Source organism: Gymnogyps californianus, chromosome 6 (assembly GCF_018139145.2).
Source record: "Gymnogyps californianus isolate 813 chromosome 6, ASM1813914v2, whole genome shotgun sequence".
In the NCBI taxonomy this organism is placed as follows: Eukaryota; Metazoa; Chordata; class Aves; order Accipitriformes; family Cathartidae; genus Gymnogyps; species Gymnogyps californianus.
The window spans coordinates 29,304,219-29,329,053 of NC_059476.1; the positions used below are offsets into that span (position 1 = coordinate 29,304,219).

The 24,835-nt window shown below is 37.9% G+C and overlaps 2 protein-coding genes across 5 annotated transcripts in view; one reads left to right on the forward strand and one right to left on the reverse strand.

The window, feature by feature from the left end:
- TSPAN14 (tetraspanin 14) overlaps positions 1-24,835 on the forward strand; it is a 60,286-nt gene that overhangs the window by 24,320 nt on the left and 11,131 nt on the right. For 2 of the 4 annotated variants that reach the window (XM_050898712.1, XM_050898713.1), the window contains exons 3-9: positions 1,658-1,708; positions 7,300-7,446; positions 8,292-8,462; positions 11,193-11,318; positions 12,900-12,944; positions 13,477-13,596; positions 15,510-19,317. In XM_050898712.1, the coding sequence (XP_050754669.1) occupies positions 1,658-1,708; positions 7,300-7,446; positions 8,292-8,462; positions 11,193-11,318; positions 12,900-12,944; positions 13,477-13,596; positions 15,510-15,581 (732 nt within the window). In that variant the 3' untranslated portion in view covers positions 15,582-19,317. Of the gene's footprint in view, positions 1-1,657; positions 1,709-7,299; positions 7,447-8,291; positions 8,463-11,192; positions 11,319-12,899; positions 12,945-13,476; positions 13,597-15,509; positions 19,318-23,930; positions 24,081-24,835 lie in introns of those variants that run through there. The other 2 variants (XM_050898714.1, XM_050898715.1) reach the window with 2 other exon arrangements.
- LOC127017575 (rap1 GTPase-GDP dissociation stimulator 1-like) overlaps positions 21,637-24,835 on the reverse strand; it is a 37,546-nt gene continuing 34,347 nt past the window's right edge. The window contains 3 exon segments of the mRNA XM_050898711.1: positions 21,637-21,770; positions 23,019-23,147; positions 24,202-24,328. Coding sequence (XP_050754668.1) covers positions 21,637-21,770; positions 23,019-23,147; positions 24,202-24,328 — 390 coding nt within the window.

Below are 24,835 nucleotides of genomic sequence, written 5' to 3' on the forward strand. Positions count from 1 at the left end.
TAGATAGAAGTGTCTAACATCATTTGAGTAATTTTTACAGAATGACATGAATGACCTTTGCAGCCCTTTTTGGTTTTCCTTTCCCTCACTCTCCCCAGCAGAGTAAACCCAGAACAACTTTCTTTGCCCTGAGTGCAGTTTAGGGTCAGCAGGCAGTGAACCCAGCAGTACTTAAAATCTACATGTATATTTTCTTGTGTGACTGTAAGAGGGTCCCATTTTTGTTTCTTGCCTGTGCTGTGGGGAATTGCCTGTGATGCCTGTTTATTTCATGGGAGGTGGCTGCATTTCCTAGAGGGAAGGGCCCCTTTTTCAAGACGTTTTTCAGTTGTTGCGATGTACTTGTCAATGTGTGTAAGGCTTGGGGCAGGGGAAGCAACCTCAGTCCTTTATATAGAATCATTTAGGTTGGAAGAGACCTTTAAGGTTGAGTCCAACCGTTAAACTAGCACTGCCAGTCCACCACTAAACCATGCCCCTAAGTGCCACATCTACACTTCTTTTAAATACCTCCAGGGATGGTGACTCAGCTTCCCCAGGCAGCCTGTTCCAATGCTTGACAACCCTTTTGGTGAATAAATTTTTCCTAATATCCAATCTAAACCACCCCTGGCGCAACTTGAGGCTGTTTCCTCTTGTCCTATCGTTGTTACCTGGGAGAAGAGTGACACCCACCTTGCTACAACCTCCTTTCAAGTAGTTGTAGAGAGTGATAAGGTCTCCCCTGAGCCTCCTTTTCTCCAGGCTAAACAACCCCAGTTCCCTCAGCTGCTCTTCATAGGCCCTGTTCTCTAGACCCTTCACCAGCTTTGTTGCTCTTCTTTGGACACGCCTCTGCACCTCAATGTCTTTTAAGGTTACATGCACATAGCAGGGTAGAATGCCGTTTTAGGTAATGAGGGGGAGCTGCCCTCAGTTTGTAGAGAGGTCATTTTAGTTTGATTATTGAAATTGGATATTAAAGACAAACTGCCTGAGAATGGAGAAGGGAAATAAAAGACTAGAACAAGGATGTCTTGCTTCATTTGGGTGAAAATAATTTGGAAATAGTTATTCTACAAACATGTGAATTGGTGTAGGGTTTGTACGTTGTCAATTAGATTTGTTGCTTATTGAAAGTAAGCGGATGGGCCACTACTTCAGCTTAATTCAAAAGGGCTTAAACAAGGTAAGGATTCAGAAGACAAACTGTGTCTAATTAGAGAAGAGGCTGATGTAATGAGCCTTGACACTGAGAAGTTGTGGAGAGTCAAGCATGGCTACTGTCTGGGGTGGTACTATAAAATTACTAAATAGGGAATAACCTCAAAATGCATTAAATGTTCTGAAATCTTCATTAGGGTGCAGGCAAAAGGTTTAGAGCAAGTCATTGGGACACTTGCATGCTACTGTGTGGAATTGTTAATTTAGTACTGTGTGCTTCTTGAATAATCAAATTGAAATACTTGTAAAAAGTAGTTATAAAATGCAAGAATGCTGTGGAATAAAAGCACTCTAAATCCTTTTTGCAAGAGACTGACTCATGGGGAAGAATGTCCCATTACTATTGTCTGACATTGCAGACAATATTTGTTTTAATTGAGCAACAGTGGTACTGGCTAAGTGTTTGAGAATGTGTTGATTAGTATATCTAATCTATTTTTTCTTTTTGTTTTAGCTAGCTGGGGTGGCCTTCCTTGCGGCTGGTCTGTGGGCATGGAGTGAAAAGGTAAGGGTAGAAATGACTGGTCTTCCTTTGTTTGGTCGCTGCCCTCTTCTGCCCCAGTAAAACGACTTCCTCAGAAAGCAGCAAAGGTTAAATGTAGCGTTTGAGCTCAGGACTGCTCAAGTGATCTAACTGAGTTTAGCTGGAGTTTCATTCTTGTCCCTGATCAGGTGTCAAGCTGTGGCCCTTGATGTTTGGACCTTTTTTATAAACTTGTAAGAGCAGGATGCTAGGGAGAATTTAATCTTTATGAATAGTCTTTATGAACTGGTTCTCTTTTGAAAGCACGTTTTCTAAAATACACTTATCTACCCACCTCTTTTTAATAAAAACAAGAAGCATTTGGGCAGAATGTAACAGATATCTCTATATTAAAAAAAACAAAAATGTGTCTTTGGGACCATCTTTCTGAAGTATTCCAGTCTTCAGTTGGAAGTATTCAATCTTCAATTCCAATCTGTTGTCTTCCACTTTACTCCCCATGGAGCTGCTTAAATGATTGTCTCCATGTAGAGGAACAAAATTGGAGAACATTATTTAGCTGAATAACACTTACTTTTGGCAAAGGTTTCTTTCAGCTGAATAACTTCCTCAGTCAGAGGAAGTCTGTGCAGGCATGTACCTACAGAGTTCTCCTGTTACAAGAGAAGAGATGGTATAGGTATGGAAATGAATGATTCATCCCCTTGTTATGAATGTAAAAGCATGGCTTTAACATGACTGCAAGCAGTAGGAAAAAGTGACAATTGCTAGCAGATTTACTGATCTGCACCTTAATTAACAGTGGAGGGCAGGTGCCCTCACTGTTCAGTTGTGCTGCTGAATAGGAACACTTTAATTACCATTGTAGTGTAACATTTCCTTAATAAGAGTGCTTATATGCAGCAGCTATCCACATACGGAGAGGTTCTGGGATTCCTCCACTTTTTGGGAGTGAAAGAGTTTTATGATGATCTTAATGCTGAGGTGTTTATTCTCCTTCTACCTGCTCCCTATGTGTGTGCACACATTCTCACAACTAGATTAGTGATATCATTGATATATAGTAAGCAGCCTATCTCCACACACAAATGCATTTACCTCCTATTCTGTTGTTATAAAAGGATTTTCTTTCCAACCCTTTAGGGAGGGTGTTAAACTTGTCTTGAATTTGTATTCTCTCATGTTCAGACATTATCTTCTGTTCTGTAGAGAAGCACATAGGATCTGTGTGGTTGGAAATGACTGGCTTGCAACTACCTCCATTTGCCAAATGGACTTTATGGTACACTGAAGTTACTAAAAGGCAAAGACAGACTCTTTCTGTCTTCATTTCTTAAAATTTTGTCTGAACTATTGCTGCTCTGTCCTATCTTGCAAATAAGTGCTTCAGAGCTTTTCCTGTGTTTTTGAACTTCTGAACGGCTCATGAAATCTATACATTATTTTTCATGTCTGTTCTGTGCTGTGTGGACAGTCTTTCATACTAGTGCCATTCTTTGGCCATAGTGCCTGTAGGGATCTGTCTGTTTACAGATAAACACCTTGGTGAACAATAGATGGGAAGTAAGAGGAAAAACATTCCAGAAGCTGTGCTGCAGTAGTAAACCCAAAGATAAACTACAGGTGGTGGAAGAGTTTTGAACATCCTGTCTCTTAGTGCAACATGAAGCACATTGGGTCTCTTTCACTTCTCTGTTTTTTCTTGTCTTTTTGTTTTTCCACTAGGACTACTCTTCAGATTGATTCCTCAGCAGTCTCTTTTTCTGGATATAAATCGTGTGCATCTCCTCTAGCTGATTATATGTCAAAATGAGAATGCTGATTTGTGAGAAATGTTGAAAATACTGTATGTAAAAATGTTACCCATCCCGATTTGCGTTACCTGTTTGAGTCAAATCCAGTCTTTAAGTGGTGTAACTAATTGGCCTATCCTTATGATCTTAACTAGGTTTTGTTATTCTGAACAGTCACGTAAAAGTTAAATTGCATAACACTTTAAAAGTCTACACAAAAACTGCGTAGATGTTAATGTCTGTCACCCAAGAGATACTGCAAAAATCACTAAGAGAAAGTGAATTATAAACTGTTAATAGAAGCAAAGTGAGTAACACTGAGCCCTCTCATCAGGAAAACAGGTTTTATTGGTAAAACCATTTCAAGAAGGACACAGAGGAAGATCTGGGAAATGAGAGGCTAGTCAGCCTAACTTCATTCCAGCAAGTTCATGGCTAATAACAAATGGAGAGGGAGCAGTCAGTCTACTTCAAAGCAAAACTTATTTAGAGGGACTTCAAGAGCATGGAGAAATGGGATGACAGGAATCTTATGAAAGTTATTTAAGAAAAGGCAAATGCAAAATCCTGTGCCTAAGATGGAGTAACTCCATGCATCAGTATGAGCTGGGGGTTGACTGCCTAGAAAGCAGCTTTGTGAGGAAAAAACCTTGAGCTCCTGTTTATCAGAAAGTTGAATATCAGGTATGTCCTCATGTCAAGGCCAACAGCATGCTGGGCTATATTAGCACCAATGTGGCTAGTGGTTGAGGGAGGAGTTTCTTCCAAAAATATTCATCACGCTTCAGGCTGCATCTGGAGTACTATGTCCAGTTTTGGGCTCCACTGTGTCAGGCAGGTCTTTTCCAACCTTAACTTATTCTATGATTAAGTGTACTTATTATTTAGTCTGCTGATCTTTGTTTGTGTTTGTACACAGAGGTATGTAAACTGTCTAAAGGTATGTGCATGTCATGTTTGTGTTATAGTCAGTGGTGGTGTGATATTGTGACAATCAACATCCAGTTTACAGAACTTCATTATAAGAAATCAACTCTGTCCTTGTCACATGTATTTTGTAGTTTCCATACTAGTGTATCTCAGAACAGTAGCTGGTTTGGCATTTGTTAATGGCCTGTATTAGAGATTTTTTTAAAGACAATCCATGTTTGCCCTCCGTTGCCAACACACTTCAGTTGAGATGGTGGCATAATGCTTACAAACATTAAAAGAAAGTGGAAAACAAGTTGGGCATGTGCAGTTGAACTCTTAATTCACTGTTTTAAGTGACTGAAAGGAAGACTTAAAGGCTGAGTTTTATTCTTGGATTTTTTTTGACACTGACTTCAGACTTTTTGACACTGACATAAGTATCGGACTTCATTTCTGTATAGCTGTAGGAAATGTAGGTGCTGTTGTAAAGGGAAGCCTGTGCTTCAAAGAGCTTTTACCATCCTGCAGATGGCACAGGCAGAAGCATCCTTAGGGAGATGAGTAAAGTGGAATGAGATAGTCCCCTGAATTAATTCTCTTGTTTACTTCCTTCCTTCAGGATTTTTCACTTAACATCTTTTGTTAGGCAAAAAACCCCCCACAACCTTCTCTTCAAAAGAGACTGTTGTAAACATCAAATGTGAACATGAAGAAACTGTTGTGAACCAGCAACATCTGAGAGTGAATAATAGAGCCCAGTTCCTGCCAACTTTGCTTCATAACATGCTTTGATCAGAGGAAGTTTTCTTCTAAAAGATGTTGCTTGAGCAAGTGAGATTGTCTGGGGAAAAAAGCTTGAGTTTGGGTGTGGGAAGGAGATGGCTGGAAATAGCTGTGAAAGTTTCAGCATCCTGGTCACACAGTGTTTGGTTTCATAGTGTGTTGGTTCTATTAAGACCTAGCTAATCTTGGCATGTCTTCCTTGATTGTGGGGTCTGAGCCAAGGTTTGATTAGGTGGGACTCTTATAGTTAACCCAGTAGACCAAGTTTGATAGTTAGCTGTGAGTCTTACAGTTTGTAAGAATGGAAATGTGTCACTAGTGACACTAAGTAGAAAAGTCTTTGCTTCCCAAGACTTTCTGAATGCTGGGAAATCTATAAGTCATGACCACTTTTTAATACGCTATTTTAACTGTTAGCCACCAGCTATTGCAAGGCAATTCTGAATTCTATAGTTCAATTATTTTTTTTTCATCCCTTCAACCAGTTTTGGTAAAAGCTCTATTGTCTTGCTGTTGCCAAATTAACGGCTCTAACAAGATCTGTTATGGAACACTTTATGAAAGATGAACTGTGTATCACTATAGTACTATTAATCAGTGTCTTTTCATCAGCTGATGAAATTTCTCCATGTGCGCATTTTATAATCCTGTATTTTGAAGACGTTATTTTTGTTAAGTAAGCATTTAAATACAAAGTGATACGGATTTTTCCAAGGTGTTCTCTTAGGTTGTCTATTCTTTGCACTTAACTCTAGCACAAATACGTGAGTAGCAAGATGAGAATTTACATTCCCTTGACAGAATTAGACTGCTTATATGAATTACTTTATGAGTCTCTCTGATCTCTTTCTCTTACACTAAATGTAGTTAGCTTGAGAATATACTTTGTAAAGAAAAAAACAAAAGATAACAAACATGTAATTATGGGTTATTGTACTGTGGTGATTTTTGTTATTTCTCTGTTTTAAAGGGAAAGTGTGTCCTTATTAAAATGTTCTATGTGTTGCTGATGAGTGTATGATGAACACTCAGACTATTGCAAGGCTGTCTGGATGTCCCTACAAATTGTTCTTGTTAACTTTAAGAGTTTCAGCTGTTTGTCCCTTCTGTCTTCTGCATGTTGCATCTTGTTCTTGCACATTACATGAGAAGCTTGTGTTATATGTATTTGATGGAATTTTAATGGTAGCTGGTATATAAACTTAATTTCTTTAAAACCTGATCTAGAAATAAGGGCTTCACTGTGTTAGCATTACATTTACATAGATTAGAAATTCTGTCCTAAGATACAGGCATACAGGCTTAATAGGTAAGATTATTGTCAAGATAAGTGGTGTCTCTTGATAGTTAACAAAAAAGAAACTATTACTGCTAAATTAGGCAAATTGCAAGTATCTTATAGGGAATAGATAACTTTCGGTGTAAGAATTTTATCTGGGGTGCAAGGGGAATATTTAGACCCTACTTCTGTATTTTTGCAAGATTTTGGAGGCACATTCCTAAGACTATGCAGCAGTAGAAGGGGTATAACTAAAATGTTGAGAAGAAAAATCTGCTTCCCTTGAAAACCAAAAGAAGATTTTGTTCCCCTCCCTTAAAATGTCACCCACAACCCGCTTTGTAGTTAGAATGTCTTTCCCTTTCTGCCACTTAAACATTAGGATTGGAAAAATTTTCTTTATTTTTTTAAAGACTTTCGAATTGGAATGCCCTTCTGATTGATGCATTTCATGTTAATATAAGGCATTAATTCTTTTGCTTTGAAACTAAATGAATATTCAGTGATAGTATTGAGCTTTTGGCACCATCTTGTGGAAGCTTGTTTGGCAAATAGACCTAGGAGAATGTAATCTGAGAAGTTGACTGCACTGGGTTTACTTATTAAAAGAATTAATAGCTATAACTTTGCATTAATACTTCCTCTGCTAGGGTGAAGAAAATTAGTATCATCAATAACCGTTTTAAAACAAGACTTTTCTGTGTGGGTCGCTGTTGGCAAGCTCAAGGGTTTGCAACCAATTCATTTGGAATCATGTGGAAATCATGGACATCCAGAAGGAATGTTAAATGAAAAACATGCTTATAGTGGTCACCTTTTTCTGTTATCCTGTTTTTCTCTTTCAGGGTGTATTGTCTGATCTGACGAAGGTGACTGGTCTTCATGGTCTGGACCCAGTGGTGCTTGTTTTAGTGGTCGGAATAGTGATGTTTACTTTGGGATTTGCTGGTTGTGTAGGAGCACTGAGAGAAAACATCTGTCTTCTGAAGTTTGTAAGTAACATCATTATATGAGTGGATTATTATGTGTGTGAAAGCTGGGAATGATGGGTGGAGAACTAGTAGCAAACCCAGATAATGAATTTATAGAATTTGATTTGTTACAATGTATATGGTAAACTTACTCCCCTGATGAGCCTCTGAGTAATGATATTAAAAGCAGTGTAGGTTCAAACCTATGTGTATTTTCCCCTTTCTGGAAAATTATTCTTCCCTTTTTCATTCTGCTATACAGTGATGTTATAGTATGTATACCAGAATCTAACACTGTGTATGTAATATCACAAAATGTGATGTTCTGGAACATATTTAGTCAGTTAGGAATTACAGAGAGGAGATGGTATAGTGGCTTAGGGAGAACAAAATCCCTTAAACTTAAAAATTTCTTCTAAATGTTCGGTGGGCAAAACTTGGGGACTTTGATGTGAAATCTCTTAAATGGTTGTTTTTATACTGAGGCTTCTTCTTTGCTTTAGATCTGAAAACAGTTAAGCTGGACAAAAAATTATAAAATTGGAAACAATCCAAGAAGTAACATCAAGACTACTTTAGCCCTGTGTTTTGCAGATTCTCATTTATTAAAATTTTCACTGCTGTGCATAATGACTGTGGTATGGTGCTCATTTTACTGTTGAGTGCAGGTGACCAAAACAAAAAGATAACTCTACCTCTTGGGGGTTTCTTTACATTGTATTCTCATTTAACAGGCTGTGTTCTCATGGTATCTGTACTGAGTGAGTATTTTAACCTAATTCTCTGTGTCTGTTTCTGGTGGAGTTGGAGTAGGGATGCATTCAAAATGAATGGATATTTTCTAATTTGGGACTTTTTCTTTACAGTTCTGTGGAGCAATTGTGTTTATATTCCTGCTGGAGCTGGCAGTGGCAGTTCTGGCTTTCCTGTTCCAGGACTGGGTGAGGGACAGGGTCAAGGAATTCTTTGAGAACAACATTAAATCCTACCGAGACGATATTGACCTCCAGAACCTCATTGATTCGCTACAGAAAATTGTAAGTTCATATCCTGTCACTACTTTCATGCATTCTATGAGCATATGTAGATTTGGAAGTATTCCTTTGTTACAGATTTATCATATTCTGTAGCTAATAGTGTCGTGTTACAGGTGTTGTGTTTTGCTCTTTCTACATTGAAAGCATCAGGGAGGCAAGATATTCTGAGATACGGCACTGTTCTAACTGCGAATGTGGAAGCTCTGCCAAGCGTCCATCTGCCTTTTGACCTTCTTGACTTGCTCCCCTGTTCTGATCAGTGTTGCACCAGTTTAAGTGAGAAGTGAGCAACAAAAAAACCCTCTTTATCCTGAAAAATTGCGTGATGGAACTGGTAGCCTGCACTCTTACTTTAGGAGGCCCTGCAGTCTTGTACAGGGATGCAGCACATGGCCTTTGATCTTCTGATGCACCTCATCTTGAAGCAAAAGAGGATTTTCGTTAACTAGGAAAGGCTAGTCTCTAGTCAGGCAGTTGTCAAGGAAGACTGAAACAATTTTATGCTCCTGTGGTCCTAAAATCTTCAGTTACCAGAAGACAGTGATGTACACCAGGAGATGAGAAGGCCCATGTTAGTAAGGGCCTGGTGGCTTTCATTCAATCATCTACTTTTGTAATCATGCCCAGGAAACAACCAGTGAGGGTGACTCTTCTGATTTTTATTTTTGTGTGTGGTTAGAAAAGTATGTATGGAGAGAAACAGAGTACATATGCGAGTACTTCACGAAGAGGTAAAATGGCTGTCTCCTTTGTATATTTTTTTCCCCTCTTGAAAGAAGATTGGTTTTGTCTGTCTTCCATCTTCTAGAAGATCATGCTTAGAAATCTGTGGTCACAGCTCAGTTTGATAGCAAAGCACATTTTAGAGTGGATACCAGTTTGGTCAGCTGTATATTACCAGCAGCTTACCTATTCTGTTCATTCACTCTTGCATGCATTGGTATGGAAGCATCCTCTGACTAAGCTGCCTGGATGGATTTCAGTGCTGTGTTGCTTTAGCTTTTGGTGCTAAGGGCACCTTTTTGTAAGGTAGGGCTCCTTCTGGCCATGACCAACACCAGCAATTGTCGCAGTGTTGTCTGCTCTGTTGTTGCTCTTTCTGGTTATGTAGTTTCAGTGGAGTCAGCCAGGCTAATACGCTAAGCTGATTTACAGTTGAACTCCAGTTAAATACTTTTCAATGAAAATAGAAGGCTGAGCTTACTAAAAGGAGTTTGCTAGCCAGATTAACAAGCTAATAAACCTGAAAAAGGAAAAACTAGAAAAATCTCTGAATTGGCCTGTCATTGATCCATACCTGAAAGTACTGAGGAAGGAGGGGAAGTATGCAGTGTGGATTAGCAAGTGTAGTTCTGCAAGGGTTGAACAACAAGGTGCAGCAGTGTGTTCAAATGCCTCGCTGAAGCCCATCTTCGAAGAAGCCATGCTCCTTAGGCTGACTTGCTCTGTTCTCAGTGTGTGCCGTGGGACCCAGAGAGCTTTTTGTAGGCAGCTCCTTGCTCTGGCTAATTATATTACTTTCAGGCCTGTAAGTGACCTCATAGTCTGTACCTTACTAAGGCAGATTAGCATTTTTAGTGGTTGTATGGCTTTTCACAAAGGTGTAGATGTGCGAGGGAGGAGGGACTAGAAAGACAAAATTAACGTCTTTGCTTTCTTCATGGTAAACGTATTAGTGATTTAAAATCACTTTTTCTTGGTGTGTTTTCTATTCTGACTATTCTGTTCAGCTCTTTAGTCATAGTTCCTGTGAAAACTATGTGTAAACAATTCTGCTCTCTGTTCACATCAGTATCTGTCACAACCTGGTAACTTCTGAATCCATTTACTGACTTCAAGTTTTGGTGGTCTCACAGACAGTTAGGTTAATAAGTTTTGTGAAGACGGGCAGTGGGCAGAGGAGAGATGCTAGAGATATCCCAAGAGGCTGGAATTTCACGAAGTACCAGGAAAATCTCTGATGGTATAACATTTCAAGTACTCAAATTATAGGGAAGAATTTGCGCCCTTAAATATCCAGGCCAGTAAACTGCAAGGCATAACTTAATAAGAAACTAGCTTTCATTAGTTCCAGGAATTGAACATTCCTTGAAATGTTGGGATTTCCCCAATCTGCAGTTAGGGTAATTACATTACCCTGTTTAGGTCAAGAAACTTATGTGAAATACTTCTAGAGTTGACTGACCCTTGAGCTAGTGAGACTTTACCAGTTAATTCACTTGGATATGAAAACCTTCTCATCTAAGAGAAAGGAAGTGTATTCACAAATATTTGGATCCACTTTTTACAGTAAACAAGGAGAAGAAAACTTGTTGATTTATGAAGAATCAAGGATGGAGTCACAAATTTAAAGAAACATTTTTCGTAGTTTTTCTGATTTTGGTTGACTTGGAAATAATAGGGTGTGAAGCATTTGTATAAACTATTTTGTTGCACCATTTATGAATGTACACTGATTGCATCTAGCAATTACATCTAAAGTGATAATTTTTATAATTTCGTTCGTTACGCTGACACCTATTTCCAGGAGCAGTATGCCAAATATATTGCTTTGATTTCATAGAGCCATGGTATCGATTACTCATTTTTTTACTCTGATGTTGCTATTGATTCTGCACAGCCTTAGAGAAAGTGAAGATGATGAACGAATATCATTTCAGAGAGTTTGTTTAGTGGATAAATTGTCTCTAAAATACCCCCAAATGCTAAGTGTTTGTTTATTTGTTGCAGAACCATTGCTGTGGTGCCCAAGGTCCAGATGACTGGGACTTTAACATATACTTTAACTGCAGCAGTGACAGCAAGAGTCGTGAGAAGTGCGGTGTTCCTTTTTCCTGTTGTATACCCGATCCTGCCGTAAGTTGTTTCCTGGCTTTTTAAGGGCTTTAAAAGGTCTTCTAAATGATCAAAAATTACTCTTGCACAGACAAACTCTTTTCATGTTTCTATTCCATCCTTTTTAAGAGTCCAAATGTGGCAACCTGTTATACAGCTGAAAATGTATGGGCACCAGGAATTCAAGCTATTTTTGTATGGCTTGAGTCTGCAAGTGTTGGTGGCTGATATTTTTTTTATTATTCCCAGTGTGTTGTTTTCTTGAATTCCTGGCCTCTGTTATCTAGCTTGTAAGGACCTGAGAGCACTAAGCAGTGCGTTTGCCCCAGCTAGAATTAATGTTACACCGCCCCTCTGCCAGACAAGTAGGAGTAACTCCATTTGCTGATTGTTTATTAGTGACTAGTAAAGTGCTCATGCACAAACTCAGTTTAAAGCATTTGAGTCAATTCTCTGGTTTTGGCAGGATTTAGGTGCTTATTGGTTAGATCTGTGTACTAACGTTTAGGAATCTGACCCTTTCAGTGGAAGCCAAAATGTGGAGGTAGGAACTAACATATAATGCTTTATAGTATTAGTGGGAATAGTTACAGCTCAAAGTCAGTCCAGCAATCCTTGTGCAGAGCAGATAGCCATTGGTAGGTTATACTAAGGCTTTTGATTGTCTTGGAAATCAGCCAAGGAAAGACTTTGTCAGGCAAATATTCCATGTTCAGATTCCCCAGTAATTTCTACTTTAACTTGGAGCAGTACTATTCCACTGCAACTTTTTCTGTTGCTGGTACTGTATTTAAGGAGACATAAGTGTGTTTAAATCTTTAATATGAGGTTCTACTCCTAATATTTCTATATAACTCACTATGCATTGTGTAAATTATGCTGTAATTGTGTAATACATATGTTTTGTAAGTCTCATACAGAGAAGACAAACTTCTTAAAGGGAATGTCTTTGCATCTTTGGATATAAATACTGTCATTGGGTTGTGTGGGGTTGTGATCTGAAAGATGTTTGTGGTCTTCCTACTTGGGATCTACAACTGGAGTGTTCTGGCTTCAAGACTAGGTATATCTTGGAGCTGGGTTATGTGTGAGACTGAACTGTCAACTGAGGGGGCTCAAGTAGCTTCTAGCTGTTTCTTGTTTTAACTGATTGGGATAGCAAGTTGTATACCACTTGAAAGGCATATTTCTCCACTGCAGGTGTAAATAAATCAGCCTGGTACCTTTATTGTTACCTCGGTGTTTAGATGTTATGGGAAGTAGCTAACATGAAACTGATCTTGGAAATGCAGATGTCTTATCTGTATGCTGGCAGTACAGTTGCTATGCTTCATGTTAAAAAGTCCTTGCTAGTTGAAAGCCAAGTGATAGAAGCAGCTGGGATTTCTGGTAGAGGATGTTTTCCTGCTACTATACACCTCTGCTTTTTCATTACTTTTCTTGTGTTCTGGTAGTGCTTTGCTCGCATCTATTAAAAATGCTTCTTAAAATGGCTGGCTCTGGCAGTCCTGATTTGTCTGTGAATCTAAAAGACAGAAAAACTTCCTGTGAAGAGAAGTGAGTAGAATTCAATTGATTTCTTAAATCTCTTTTGCTTTACAGCAAAAAGTTGTGAATACACAGTGTGGCTATGATGTCAGAAAGAAGGTAAGGTGCTGGGATCTTGCTATCTGTCATGTTCTCTGCCTGCATAGGCAAAACTATAAAAGCAGTGGAGTTGATAGATAAGTCAGCTTAAAATTCTGGGAACTAATAGACTATGCTACATCATACTACAAGTAGAGTGTGGTAGAGATTTTCCTTTGTTTAAAGTGAATTTGTATTGTGGGAGGGTGGAGAAAACAAGTGATGGAACAGGTAAAGGGAAAGGTGTGTTTCGAAAAGGGATAGGACTTGCATTTCAAATGTGCATTTCAGTTATTAGTTACAATAGTCTAACTCTGAATTCTATTATCTGCTAATTCTAAAGTATTCTAATAACAGGATTTGCAGGAAGATACTAACATCAATGTCTGACATTCCCTGATATAATCTGGGTTTATATGTGTTTCTGGAGTCTGGTTAGAAACATTACTGCATAAGTGACAAATCGTTAGTTTAGCTATATCATGTGATTGACTGATCTTGTAATAAACTTGGGCAGAAAAGTAATATTCTTATTCTTCATCTCTACATGCAGAGCAAGAGTCAATGGGATGATCAGATTTTTGTCAAAGGATGTATTCTTGCTCTCGAAGCTTGGTTACCCCGAAATATCTACATCGTTGCAGGTGTCTTCATAGCTATCTCACTGCTCCAGGTTAGCTGCTTTTGTTATGCTACTTTGAAAAAAAGCTTCAAGTTTGCAGATACAGACCAGCTGAAGGTAAAAGTAGTTATGGAGAGAGAGAGAGTAAATATTTTGACACTGGATTTTTTTACATGTGAGAATAACATGGCAAAAATATAATTACAGGAATGGGAACTTTGAAAATATCTAGTAGCAACTAATTCTGTTGAAATTATATTCCGCAAAGCAATGAAGGTCATTATAAAAATACAGTACAATTATAGTATGGTATATGATGATTGTGATGTATATTGTTATACATTAATGTAGCGATATGCTAATATATGATTATTATATGAAATAATGTGATACAATAATATTTCTTCTATTTCAATATGCCGTGAGGGAGGGGAGATCATCTGGTCATCTATTCCAGTAGATCTGAACTACAGCCTTCTATCACAAATGTGAAATGACTAAAATACAATTCTGTCCTTCATGCTAAGATTACCACTCAGCTGGCTGTAAGTGGCATGTAGCATACTACTCAAAAAAAAAAAGTTGAGAACAGAAGAGCAGGGAAATTTGGTGAACAGGTTGCAAATGTGATATGAGCAGAACTAGATGAAGGAGTTGCTGTGACTTCTTCCTGTACCTTATTGGTGCTTGGTACATCAAAGAAAAAGAACCAAAATTCTCAGTAGAACATATCAGATTACTTCTTTCAAGGTGGATCCTCTTTTCATTGTGGCAGTTGTTTACACTTACCTAAATTTCTTTGCTATGGTACTGCTTCACTTCTAGTGGGAAATAACAAACTTGTAAATCTACTACAAAATGTATTTTCCATTTAACTGAAAATAGTTGAGTATAGAGTGCTGGCAAAACACCTTTTTCCAGCCGTGGCAATACTGCTTTCTGTTGCTTGGTTTTTGATACTTTATCACCGTCTAATGATAGTGCTTTCATGGCTTTGAGATGCTGTCCTGAGAACAGCACCTTCAGTTAGGAAGATCTTCAAGATATGAAGTCTAATCTTTTGGCAGTGTGACTGACAATAACTTGATGTTGTTGTTCTTATTAATGTCCTGAGTCTCTGTGAAACCACTTTCACAGTCACTTGTATTTTCAAATTGGGTCTTTCTTGTGCATTAAACTATTTCATGGTGAGACTGAGAGTTAGACATAACCTGATTGCTTCTAAAACAAATCTTTTGGCTTTTCCAAAACTTCACCCCAGTCTTTGTTTTTCTAAGAATGTTTCAGGAAATGTGCTGAGTTATGGATTTATCTTCAATTTGTAAAGGAAGATTTCCCTGAAAACTTGAGTGAAAGTAAAAATTTCAAATTTAAATGTCTCAGAATAATCTGGGACTTTTCCTACTACTGTTTGTGACAAGAATTTCATTTTAGTACAGGTAACTGTACATTCTGTATGTATTTAAAAAAAATTGATCAGAAAATTGACTGGATTATCCCAAGTTGTGGAATGAATGAAAATGCCTGATTTGTAGCTTTAGCAGTACGTAAGTGTGAGTGTTATAAGACTCAAACTTGGCTAAGTGGATTTCTTCCAGCTGTAGGGCATCTAGGAGCTTATTTTGAATGCTCCTGAAGTGTTACATGAAAGCATCTTTTTCTCATGAGTTTTATTTCCTACAAGATTCTGCTGCCTTTATTACTTTTTAGTAATACCTATGCTTTGACGGATGATCCTGGCTATGAAATGATATCTGAACCTGTAAACACTTTGAATGCATATCTTTATTCACAAGGGTAGTTGCACTGACATCAGTACAGTGTAATAGAACACATATGAAGTAGGTTCCCATTCTGCAATAATGACTGATGGTAATAGCCTCGTAAGTTTTTAGAAACGTCTTGCAGACTGGTACATTACAAGTGTTTCATCTCACTAATGGTTTGGTTTTTTGTCTTTTTAGATTTTTGGGATTTTCCTAGCCAGGACATTGATTTCTGATATTGAAGCTGTAAAGGCAGGTAATGCCTTCTGAATATAAAAGCAGACACGTGTTGCAAAACAGTATATTTTACAGTTATTGGTCAGACACCAAGGTGGAAGAAATGCACAGACCATGAAGTACTCCTGTTATTAAAAGCCTTACGTGGATTTTACCCTGCTCGTGCTTTTTGTTAGAAGCTGGTACAAAAAAAAAAATCTCCGACTGCACACCTGTCTACCTTTTTTCTAATGAGACAACTCAGTGCACCAGCATTGATCTCTGAGGAAGAAATGGAATTTCACAAGACATCAGTGGAACAGATTTTAAAGATTGTAGCAAGGAGACATAAAACTGCTGTAAACTCTTTCCTTGCAGGATTACCATGAAGATTGTTCTGTTTTCACTCCCAACCATCATTGATCTCAAAAAGTAATCTTTTCAGAAGGCGTGCTGATTTCTTCAGAATCTTGAAATCATTTTAATCTCTCCAGTAGACTCATGCAGTCATTTTTTGGCAAGATACCCAGCAACCATAAGTGTCATGGTATTGGAAACTGGAAAGTCAGAAATTGTCTAGTTCTTTCATTGATTTTCAGTTGTGCAGAAATAGGGATATTTCAGTTTGACAGGGAATAACGTAGATGTCTCGGGAGCAGGAACTTGTGCTCAGCATCAGAGCTTGAGTAACCCATGCTGTTTTGAAAATGCAAGCCTTTTCTCAACAGAGGAAAAATCTGACTATCTGTAGCATTATATGTTAGAAATCTCCATTTCAGGCAAGGGGCTGTGAATCCCTGATGCTGTTTCCTGTGTGGAAAAAAAAATGTAAATATTCTTTATTTATAGAAGAAAAAACTCTTTAAAAATGCTTAGCTTTTTATTGATCAGTAATATCTTCAAAAAGTGCTGTCTGCAGAAATTTCAAAATGCAGCTTGTTTCAGTAGGTAGCAAGCATGCTATGCTAGCTGTTGATGTTTTTTGTCTTTCTTCTAGTTTCTTTCACAACTGCTATACTGATCTTCACAAGTCCTAACTGCTAATACTAGGACTGATGAAAAACATTAAATTCAGCATTGATCCCTACTGAAGTCTGTTTTTTAGTGAGGAAATACACATTTAGTGAAAGATTATAATTGTTGAATTTTTGAATCTTCTGTAAAGCTATTGAATCATCAGTTCTGCTTGTATTCTGATACATGGTTCAAATGCCAGTCACAGTATGGTGAACCAGAATGATTTCTTCACAGTAATTTTCTGTATCAAACTGAACTACTCCTGCTGAAGTAAATTTTTTTATTTTTATCAGAAGAAAACTAAACTCTTTTCCTGTCCTCCCTTCTTGGGGGTTCAGTAGATGGTTCTGTAGTTCAGTAAGAGTTCCAGTCTTCTCTAAAAGACTTTGGCATAGTATTTTTAGCTTTAAGATAGAAGTATGTGACTGAAAAGTTCTTGGAAGTAGCTGTAGCTGTCAGTTTTACTGTGGACCATATAACTAACACTGTTTACTGCTTCCACCAATTTTTTTCAGAGAGAGCAGGTGTATTTACAGTGCCTAACATAGTGTAAATTTTAGAAAAGTATATATTTTTATAATGATATTTTACTACGCGTAGTCTGCCTGAAGGATTTAATACTTGTATTTCCAAAGTATATGGCTTTCTTAGGAAGCCAAACTTTTAAATATCTCTAATGTCCTTTTTTCTATTATGCATGTATTGAACATTTCACTTGCAAAAGTTGATCAACAATAAGAATCCTTGTGTCTGTATTGATTGTCCAGACATCCTTCTAGCTTTTAATCTGTGAAACACTTCACAGACAATGCTGTACTTCTGATGCGTACTTCAGTTCAGCTTTCATAATTCTTTTTGTGGCCAGTGATTGAGACACAATAGGAAAAGGAAGCTTGTCTGAGGATGGCTGATTTCCTTACAGTAGCAGAGAACAGTCTGCTATTACTCATCTGAAAACCTGAAAGTAAAATTGCTAGAATTACACTGATGGTTTTTTTAGCTTTGATATATAACAAGGAAACAGTAGCAGTAGATCACTGGGGGGACAAGGAAACAATAGCAGTAGATCACTGAGGGGAGAGCGAGAGGCATTTCTTCTGTAGAACCTTGAATTTGAGGTCTGTATTACTTATTTGTTGAATCTAGTCCATTAGGAGCAGCCAAAAATATGCTGCTGTTACTGCTACTTTGCAAGCAGCAAAGCAGTGTCCAGCAACCTTGGCTTTAAACTCTGGTGCTTGAAACTTTACAACATGTCATCAACCAACTTACTCTATAAAGGTTATGTGTAATAATCTGATGTATGTAAAATTGGAGAAGGTTGCTTTCTATTTGTAACTTTTTATTCATAAAATATTGCATTGAAAATTGCATCTAGGGAGTATGTTTCCCTTTGCTGCTTTTTGACACAGAAAGCTCCTAATGCTGGGAAGTAATTTCAGCAGTTGGTGAAAATCATCATGGTGTCAAAGATATCTGTGGAGTTTATGCACTGAAATTAGCTGCTGACAAGAGCTAGTGTCATGGATCAGGATTCCAGTGTCTGCAAATCTTGCCAAGTTGCCTGAAGACAAATGAATACTTGGTTTCTTTTTGAAGTACTTTTTGTATGCAAAACAGAACTTAATTGAAGTGTTGTCTTTCCACAGTTTGTTCTTATTGGCTGTGGCCATATTAACACCAGCTTTGTATCAATGCTCCATTTATTTGGAACTGAATTCAAGAGAGCATGTTCAACCTATGGAGGATCTTTAAATTCATGGTGTGATTTGTTTTCACTGTGGATAAACTACTCTGCTTATTCAGTATCACTTCTAAAACCCTGGGGCTGTAGGCTGGTTTACCCCTAGACATTTTGAAGTGCACCCCCATTGGTGGTGCACATGGCTAGTGTAATTTCAGACTTGGAATGGGAATACTTTCTTACGACTTTCTACTGAGTTATATTTAATACTTTCTCTCTGGACCTGCAGTGACTTCATGGCTAAAGATTTAGGTTATGGTTTAAAAGAGTCTTGTCAGCAAAAGCCGTTGCGTGTGAGCCTGCTTCTGAAGCCTCGAAGGAGAAGCAATTCAATGATCTCACAAAGAGAGGTTTGATAAATTGCTGATGTTGAGATTTCAGTGGTTGCATTTGGAACAACTCCACAAACACTACAATGGAAACAAGGTTTTTAATGAAGATGTCAAATATGAGATCAGACTTGAATAACTAGACTGAGAGAAGGAAAGTTCAGTGTGATTGCTTTTATTTCTCAGAAATGAGCACAATTTATTTCTGTGAAGCAATGTATTTATTTATCAGTATGTTTGACATTGCAACTGCCCTTTTGTTTCTTTAATATACCTGCATTTGGACACAGTTTCCCTGTATGTGAAGAGGAGGGTGAACATAAGCACTGAAAAAAGTGCAGTGACCAAAGGAGCTTCAGTGGCTTCCTGAAAACCTGAATATTTCTTCCCAAGGGGTCTTTAGTTTTGGTCACCCTCATACAGTGCCATGTGGATAGACTTGTACCTCCACTCCATTGAGGTTGATGTGGCAATTGGCTTATACATAGAATTGCCTTGTTCTTTGTCTCCCCATTCCATCCTTTCCTCTTCCTTCCCCCTACCGCCTGTGGGTTATCATGCAACTTGAATGTTCTTTATCCAGTGGAAAGAGAGGTTCTGTCTCTTCTTTTGAGATGGCTTTTCTGAATGACCTTCAGTATATTTTTTTTCTTAAGCCTTAAAATTAATTAAATAAAATCTAATGTTTTGTACTCCTGGAGTTTGATTTCTAAAATTTGTTGCTTCCAGTCACTAGTATTTCCCTCTCTAAGGTTTAGACTGGCTATGAGACTGCAATTTGTGGATAACAACAGAAATGGTAAAGGTCCACTGGTGTTCATGTGTATATTTTGCTGAAACTAATTCTTGATTTTTTTTTTTTTCAGTCTGGGCTGCTGAATAATAAATAACACTGGTGCTTTTCTCTCCATTGTTAATGGAAAGCCGTGAACAAGTGAAGAGCTGCAGAATGGTGTAGAGAAATTATTAAATCTCTGGACACCCAAAAAGTTAACACTGCTGTTTGCACTTTGCCATTGTCCGCAGTTACTGCTCTTGTGATTTGCACAGTCTGTGGTTTGTCGTGTCTGAGCAATGTTCCTGAAACTACTCTTAAGAGTGCAGAAGGGAAGTAACTTCCAGGTTTGAAGATGAGGCTTGCAGAAATAGGTTTGTGTCTGCTTCTTTGACCATTTTAACACTACTTTAATGCATTAAAACCTGATTTTAGTTTTAATAAGGTCAGAGAAACATTTAACCAATAGATAATGGCTATATTAAAATAATGCAGTATCTGGAATTAGGTACTCCAGTATGTTAAGGCTGGCTTACTTCTGATAAGAATGACTTAACTTGAATGTGGTGATTTGGTGTGTGTATATGTAGAACTTGTAATAGGTCCTGATGTATCTCATACTAATGCCTGGTTTAGGCACAACCCCAGATCTTGTTCTGAAGTTGAGATTATCTGAAGCTATTTCTCATTTTGACATTGGAAATGTGTAGGATGCCTCTATCACTGTTTGCTTTAAGCTAGAGGAAACTGCACATGGTTCAGCTCTTGTTTTTCTTTTCTCTTATGTGGTCAAAACCTGCTTGTGTTACTCACCAGGTGACTTGTCCAGGGTGGTTTTGTGAAATTCCCTTTCCCAAGAGTACTCCTGAAAGTGACATTTGGTGGCAAATGTAGTGGGCTAAATAGTGTTAACAAGTTTTGCAAGTGGGAGAGCTTTTGCAGGAACAAAGCTGTAATGTTTGTTCAGACATAAACCGGTTATACTCAAATTGAGAACAGGAGGCCTTGCTGACTTTTAAATGTTCCCTGCTTTATAACAATTTTTTAAAGGTCAGTACTTTTCTGTTTTTTTTCTCAATAACTTTTACGGCTGGCTAAAAAAAAAAGTTGTTGTTCCCTGGCTAAAAAAAAAGTTGTTGTTCCCTAGCTCTTCAGTATCTACCACCACAGGGTTTTGAATTTGATCTCCTAGGTCTTGGCCGTGTGACTCTGCAATACACTTGCAACTGCTTCAAAATCTTCCCATAAGAAGTTGTGCAATAGATCCTGTTACCTTCTTTATCAGGTGACCATTTTTAAATATGAAAGGCTTCTGTAGAAATGTTCAGAGACACTTGTTTTACTACAGTTTTTCATTATCTAAAGTTAAACCCAGGTTCTCCTACTGGAGATAAGTTAATGAAATGCCAACTGCCTCCAAATATTCACATATGCCCACTTGTAACTTCTAATTAGCTTTAACTTGTATCTTGTCCAAGCACTGTATGGACATTGACTGCAGTTTCTTGTAAACTTTGCTTCTATTGAGTCTCATTCCAGGTTACAATAGCGGCAACTCTGAAATTAGGACAAGACCGTGACCTCAGATACTTAGGACTATAGCTTGTGACACTAGCAGGTAAAAACTCAGAGATAAGCTTTAAAACTGGAAATTGAAGGGGGAGTTGGTTTAATGGTACAGTTCTGTGGTGATTTTAACATGTTCAGTTAACAGCTGGGCTCGCAGGTTGATTCACAATGTGCAGAGGTTGAATTGGTGCCAGTTAGCCCTTTGCATTGTTTAAGCTACAGCTCTCATGTAATCTAAAACACCGTTGTTTCAGGTTGCATGATATAAGCTTGAGATTTTGTAATGATTTTAAAGTCCCATTGATACAAGAAAAAGTTGCAAGTGATATCCTGATGTGACAAAACCAAGTAGCTTAAAAATGTATTACAGAAGTGGTAATTGCCTGATGCTTCTCATGTGATGTTTTCCAAGACCACTTGCTTGACAGGCCTTATTCCTACTGCTCTGTGTTAGTAGCTCAGTGAAGAGCAGCAGTGATGCAAGTATCTGTAGGCCAAGTAGATGAGCAGATGAGTATTTTTCTGTATGTACAGCTTTAAAAGCAGGAGCTGTACCTGCGCTTTAGTAGTGTTGGTTATGCGGCAGCATGACAAATGCAAGGTGGGGTTGGCAAAGCTGGTGTTTTATTGAGCTTGCCTCAGCAGCAGTGCAGAGTTGCTATGAGGAAGAAGAGGCTAGTGTGGTGTCTCTCCTATCAAAACCTGTAATGTTGTGACAGCTTCCTTGACCACATTTGCATTGCTGTGACTGCAGAGTTGTTCGAGGGTTTCTTTAATCTTGTCCTCTTCTATTTCTTGTCTCAGATCGCCTGAATGGGAGATGAAATGCTGACTTTTAGTGATATGCCATGGCATAGTGGCTCCCAACAATTGTTGTAAGATAAGTTTGGAGTATTGCTATTTAAAACGAGCTGCTTTAATTTAAATATATTTCTCTCAATAGATACCCTTTCAGCCACTGAAAGTATTGAACAGGTTAAGATTTTTTTTCTCCTGTTTGACTTCCAAGAACTGATTGAACAGAAGAGCACTTTGTTGAAAGTACAATACAGGATAAGTTCCAGCATTTTTTGCCTGTATGCTTTTTGTTAGCCTTTCATATTAGTAAGACTCAACTCTTAGTGCTACAGTTAGTCTAAAAGTGCTAAGTATATACAACTCTGGAAAAAGTCTTAAAGATCACATCTGTTGTGTCAGTACTCTGACAGCACTGAAGGATGCAAATGCTTATCCCTATTCCAATATCTTTGTGGCTGCAGGGAAAAAATAGAGTATACTGCAAAATCCAGCTTGTCTGCCAGTATAGGGTGGCTTCAGGATTTGAAAGGCAGCTCCCCTTGTGGCAGATCATTGCCTGAGCACAATCATTATTTTCAATTTATATGATTTATGTATTAAGATGTGAGAAACTAGCATGAGATCTTTGGACTCCTGGTTTCAAGGTGGTGGTTTTTGGTTAGTGCCACACATCCAGGATGAGTCTGATCTTGCTGAAAGCATTTTAAGTCTTCCCTAACCATGGAGTGAGAGAAACTGAAATCATATCCTTCATATGTTTTACTAAAAGTTGGTGTGCAAAGGCAGCATTGCTAAAATTGCTGTTTTATCTCAGCTTCTGGTTTGCTTACAGCATAGGCAGAACAAATGTATGCCTGCCTGTGGAAGATGATACAGACTCTTTATTTCTTTGAACACAAATGCTGTGGTACATACAGGACCTGGGACTGCCAGACATTTGTGCATGGTGAATTTGGACAAAGATGCCTTTATTCCAAGGCTCTAATTTTGCAATTTCAGGACTTGATTATGCCACTGACTTGCTGGAATAAAGCCTTTCTTTTTTTTATTCAACTGATGGTTTAATCAACTTTTCATGAAGAAGCTACTTGACTGGGATACTGGGATTTTTGGTGATCAATAAAGAATGAACCTCTTTAATATCCTTTACTACTCACTGACTGCAACATTGCAAGCAGCACATTTCAGTAACAGAAAACACTTGTGTCTTCATCACAAATATCCATCCTTTCATCACAGACAACTTAAAATGAAGTTACCTGAATTAAGAAGACTGCACAAAAGACCCATTGAATTATATTTCACCTCAGGACTTGTATTATCATCTTGTAGAAGTTTGTGTAAGCTTTGAACTAGCTGTAATTCCTTAAAAGATTCTTCAAGGGTTTCTGAAAAATAAGTAAACAAATACCTGAGCTGTTACTTGAAAAGAAGCTAGAAAAGTGAACATGCTTGCTTTTTTAAAAATAAAATTCCTGACTGGCTTCACTTCAGATTGGCTATACAGGGATATCTTGGGCATCTATTTCTGTACTGGAGAATTTCTGTATTTTCTGTACAGTGTTTCTTCACTGGCCTCATTCTGGAAGACAGAACCTGTATACTATAGATTGTATAAAATAACCTCATAATAGATTAAAATTTGCAACGATCAGTGCTAGAAATGTTGATTCACATTAGTTGCCCAACTGAGTTTGAGAGCCTTAGTGGTGGACCAAGCAGTAAAGTGAGCTCTCTACTGTCTTGCTTGTTGGTATAGGAAATTCCAAATTTCAAGTTGACTATTTCTTTTCAATTTATCTTTTGATGTATGTAGATTTCTGTGGTGAATGTCTTTATTGTAAGAGACCCATTTTCAAATGTGATCAGTCATACAGGAAAAATGTGAAAAAAACATAATCTCTCTGAAAACTAGCTCAGTAAAAGTAGTTAGGACCTTTACAGCTTTCTCACTTGTTTCGTTTGCAGCTTCTACAAGGCCCTTTTGTCTATGCTTCTGCTTTATTCTCTCCTGCATTCAAATGTCTGTCTTCTGAAGATTATTTCCTCCATTTATAGTCTTCACTGACCACTCAAGACTATAATTTGTCCTTAATTTTGTCTTCATTTAGACTTTCTCATCTTTTTCTCTTGTCTTATCACCTTTACTTTCCTTCTGTTTTTTTGTGTAGGTTTCTAGCATCATACCGTGCTACTCAAGAGATTGTGCCAGTCCACACAACCTGATCATTTGACTGCACCCTAAACAAAAAATCTTCAGGCAATTCCTGAAGCCTGTTGCTTTTGTGATCTTCTGGATGGCTGACCTCCTTTATTTCATGCTGAAGAGCTAAATCTAGACAAGAAACATGCTTTTTGTTACATGTTATGTAGAATTAACAGCATGACAATGTTTCTTAATTGAGGATCTTGCACAGATAAATGCTTTTAAGAGAAAAATACCTAAATCGATTGCAGATGCTATAGCCAAGGCACTCAGAGCCTCATTCTGCATGGCAGCATGGCCGCTTGTTGTCATGGCAACCAGATGCTTCACTCCTTGTGCCTGCTGGATGACTTTGACCACTTCCTGTTAAAGGTAAAATATCACAGATGGAAATCTGACTTATGAAGAGAGAAATGAGACTGCACTCTTCAGCCTCTGAATAGATGGAAATGATTTGCCTGCTGCAGTACAAACTGATATTTGAAGTCTAGAGATAACATTGCTTTTGGCACTGATCGTACATGTCTGCTTAGGGCTGGTCTAATTTACTTGGAATATCAATACTTACAATTATGTATATGCATATCTATAAGGTAAAAATACATATGTTGTCTCAAGAGTTTTAATTTGACCTTATTCCAAGTTTTCATTTCAAGCCTTCAAACTAACAAAGATTAGTTTTAGTTTATCGAAGCTGTGCAGATAGTATCTACTTCTTTTATCACTACCTCAAAGTAAAGCATGGGTGGGATGGCTGTGTATAATAGCATGATTTACGAGAAACAGAAGACTGTTCTAATATGCCAAGAGATAAGAGATCACACCAGATTCATCCCTCACTAGGTAGGTAAGTAGGCTCTTTGGCTCTCC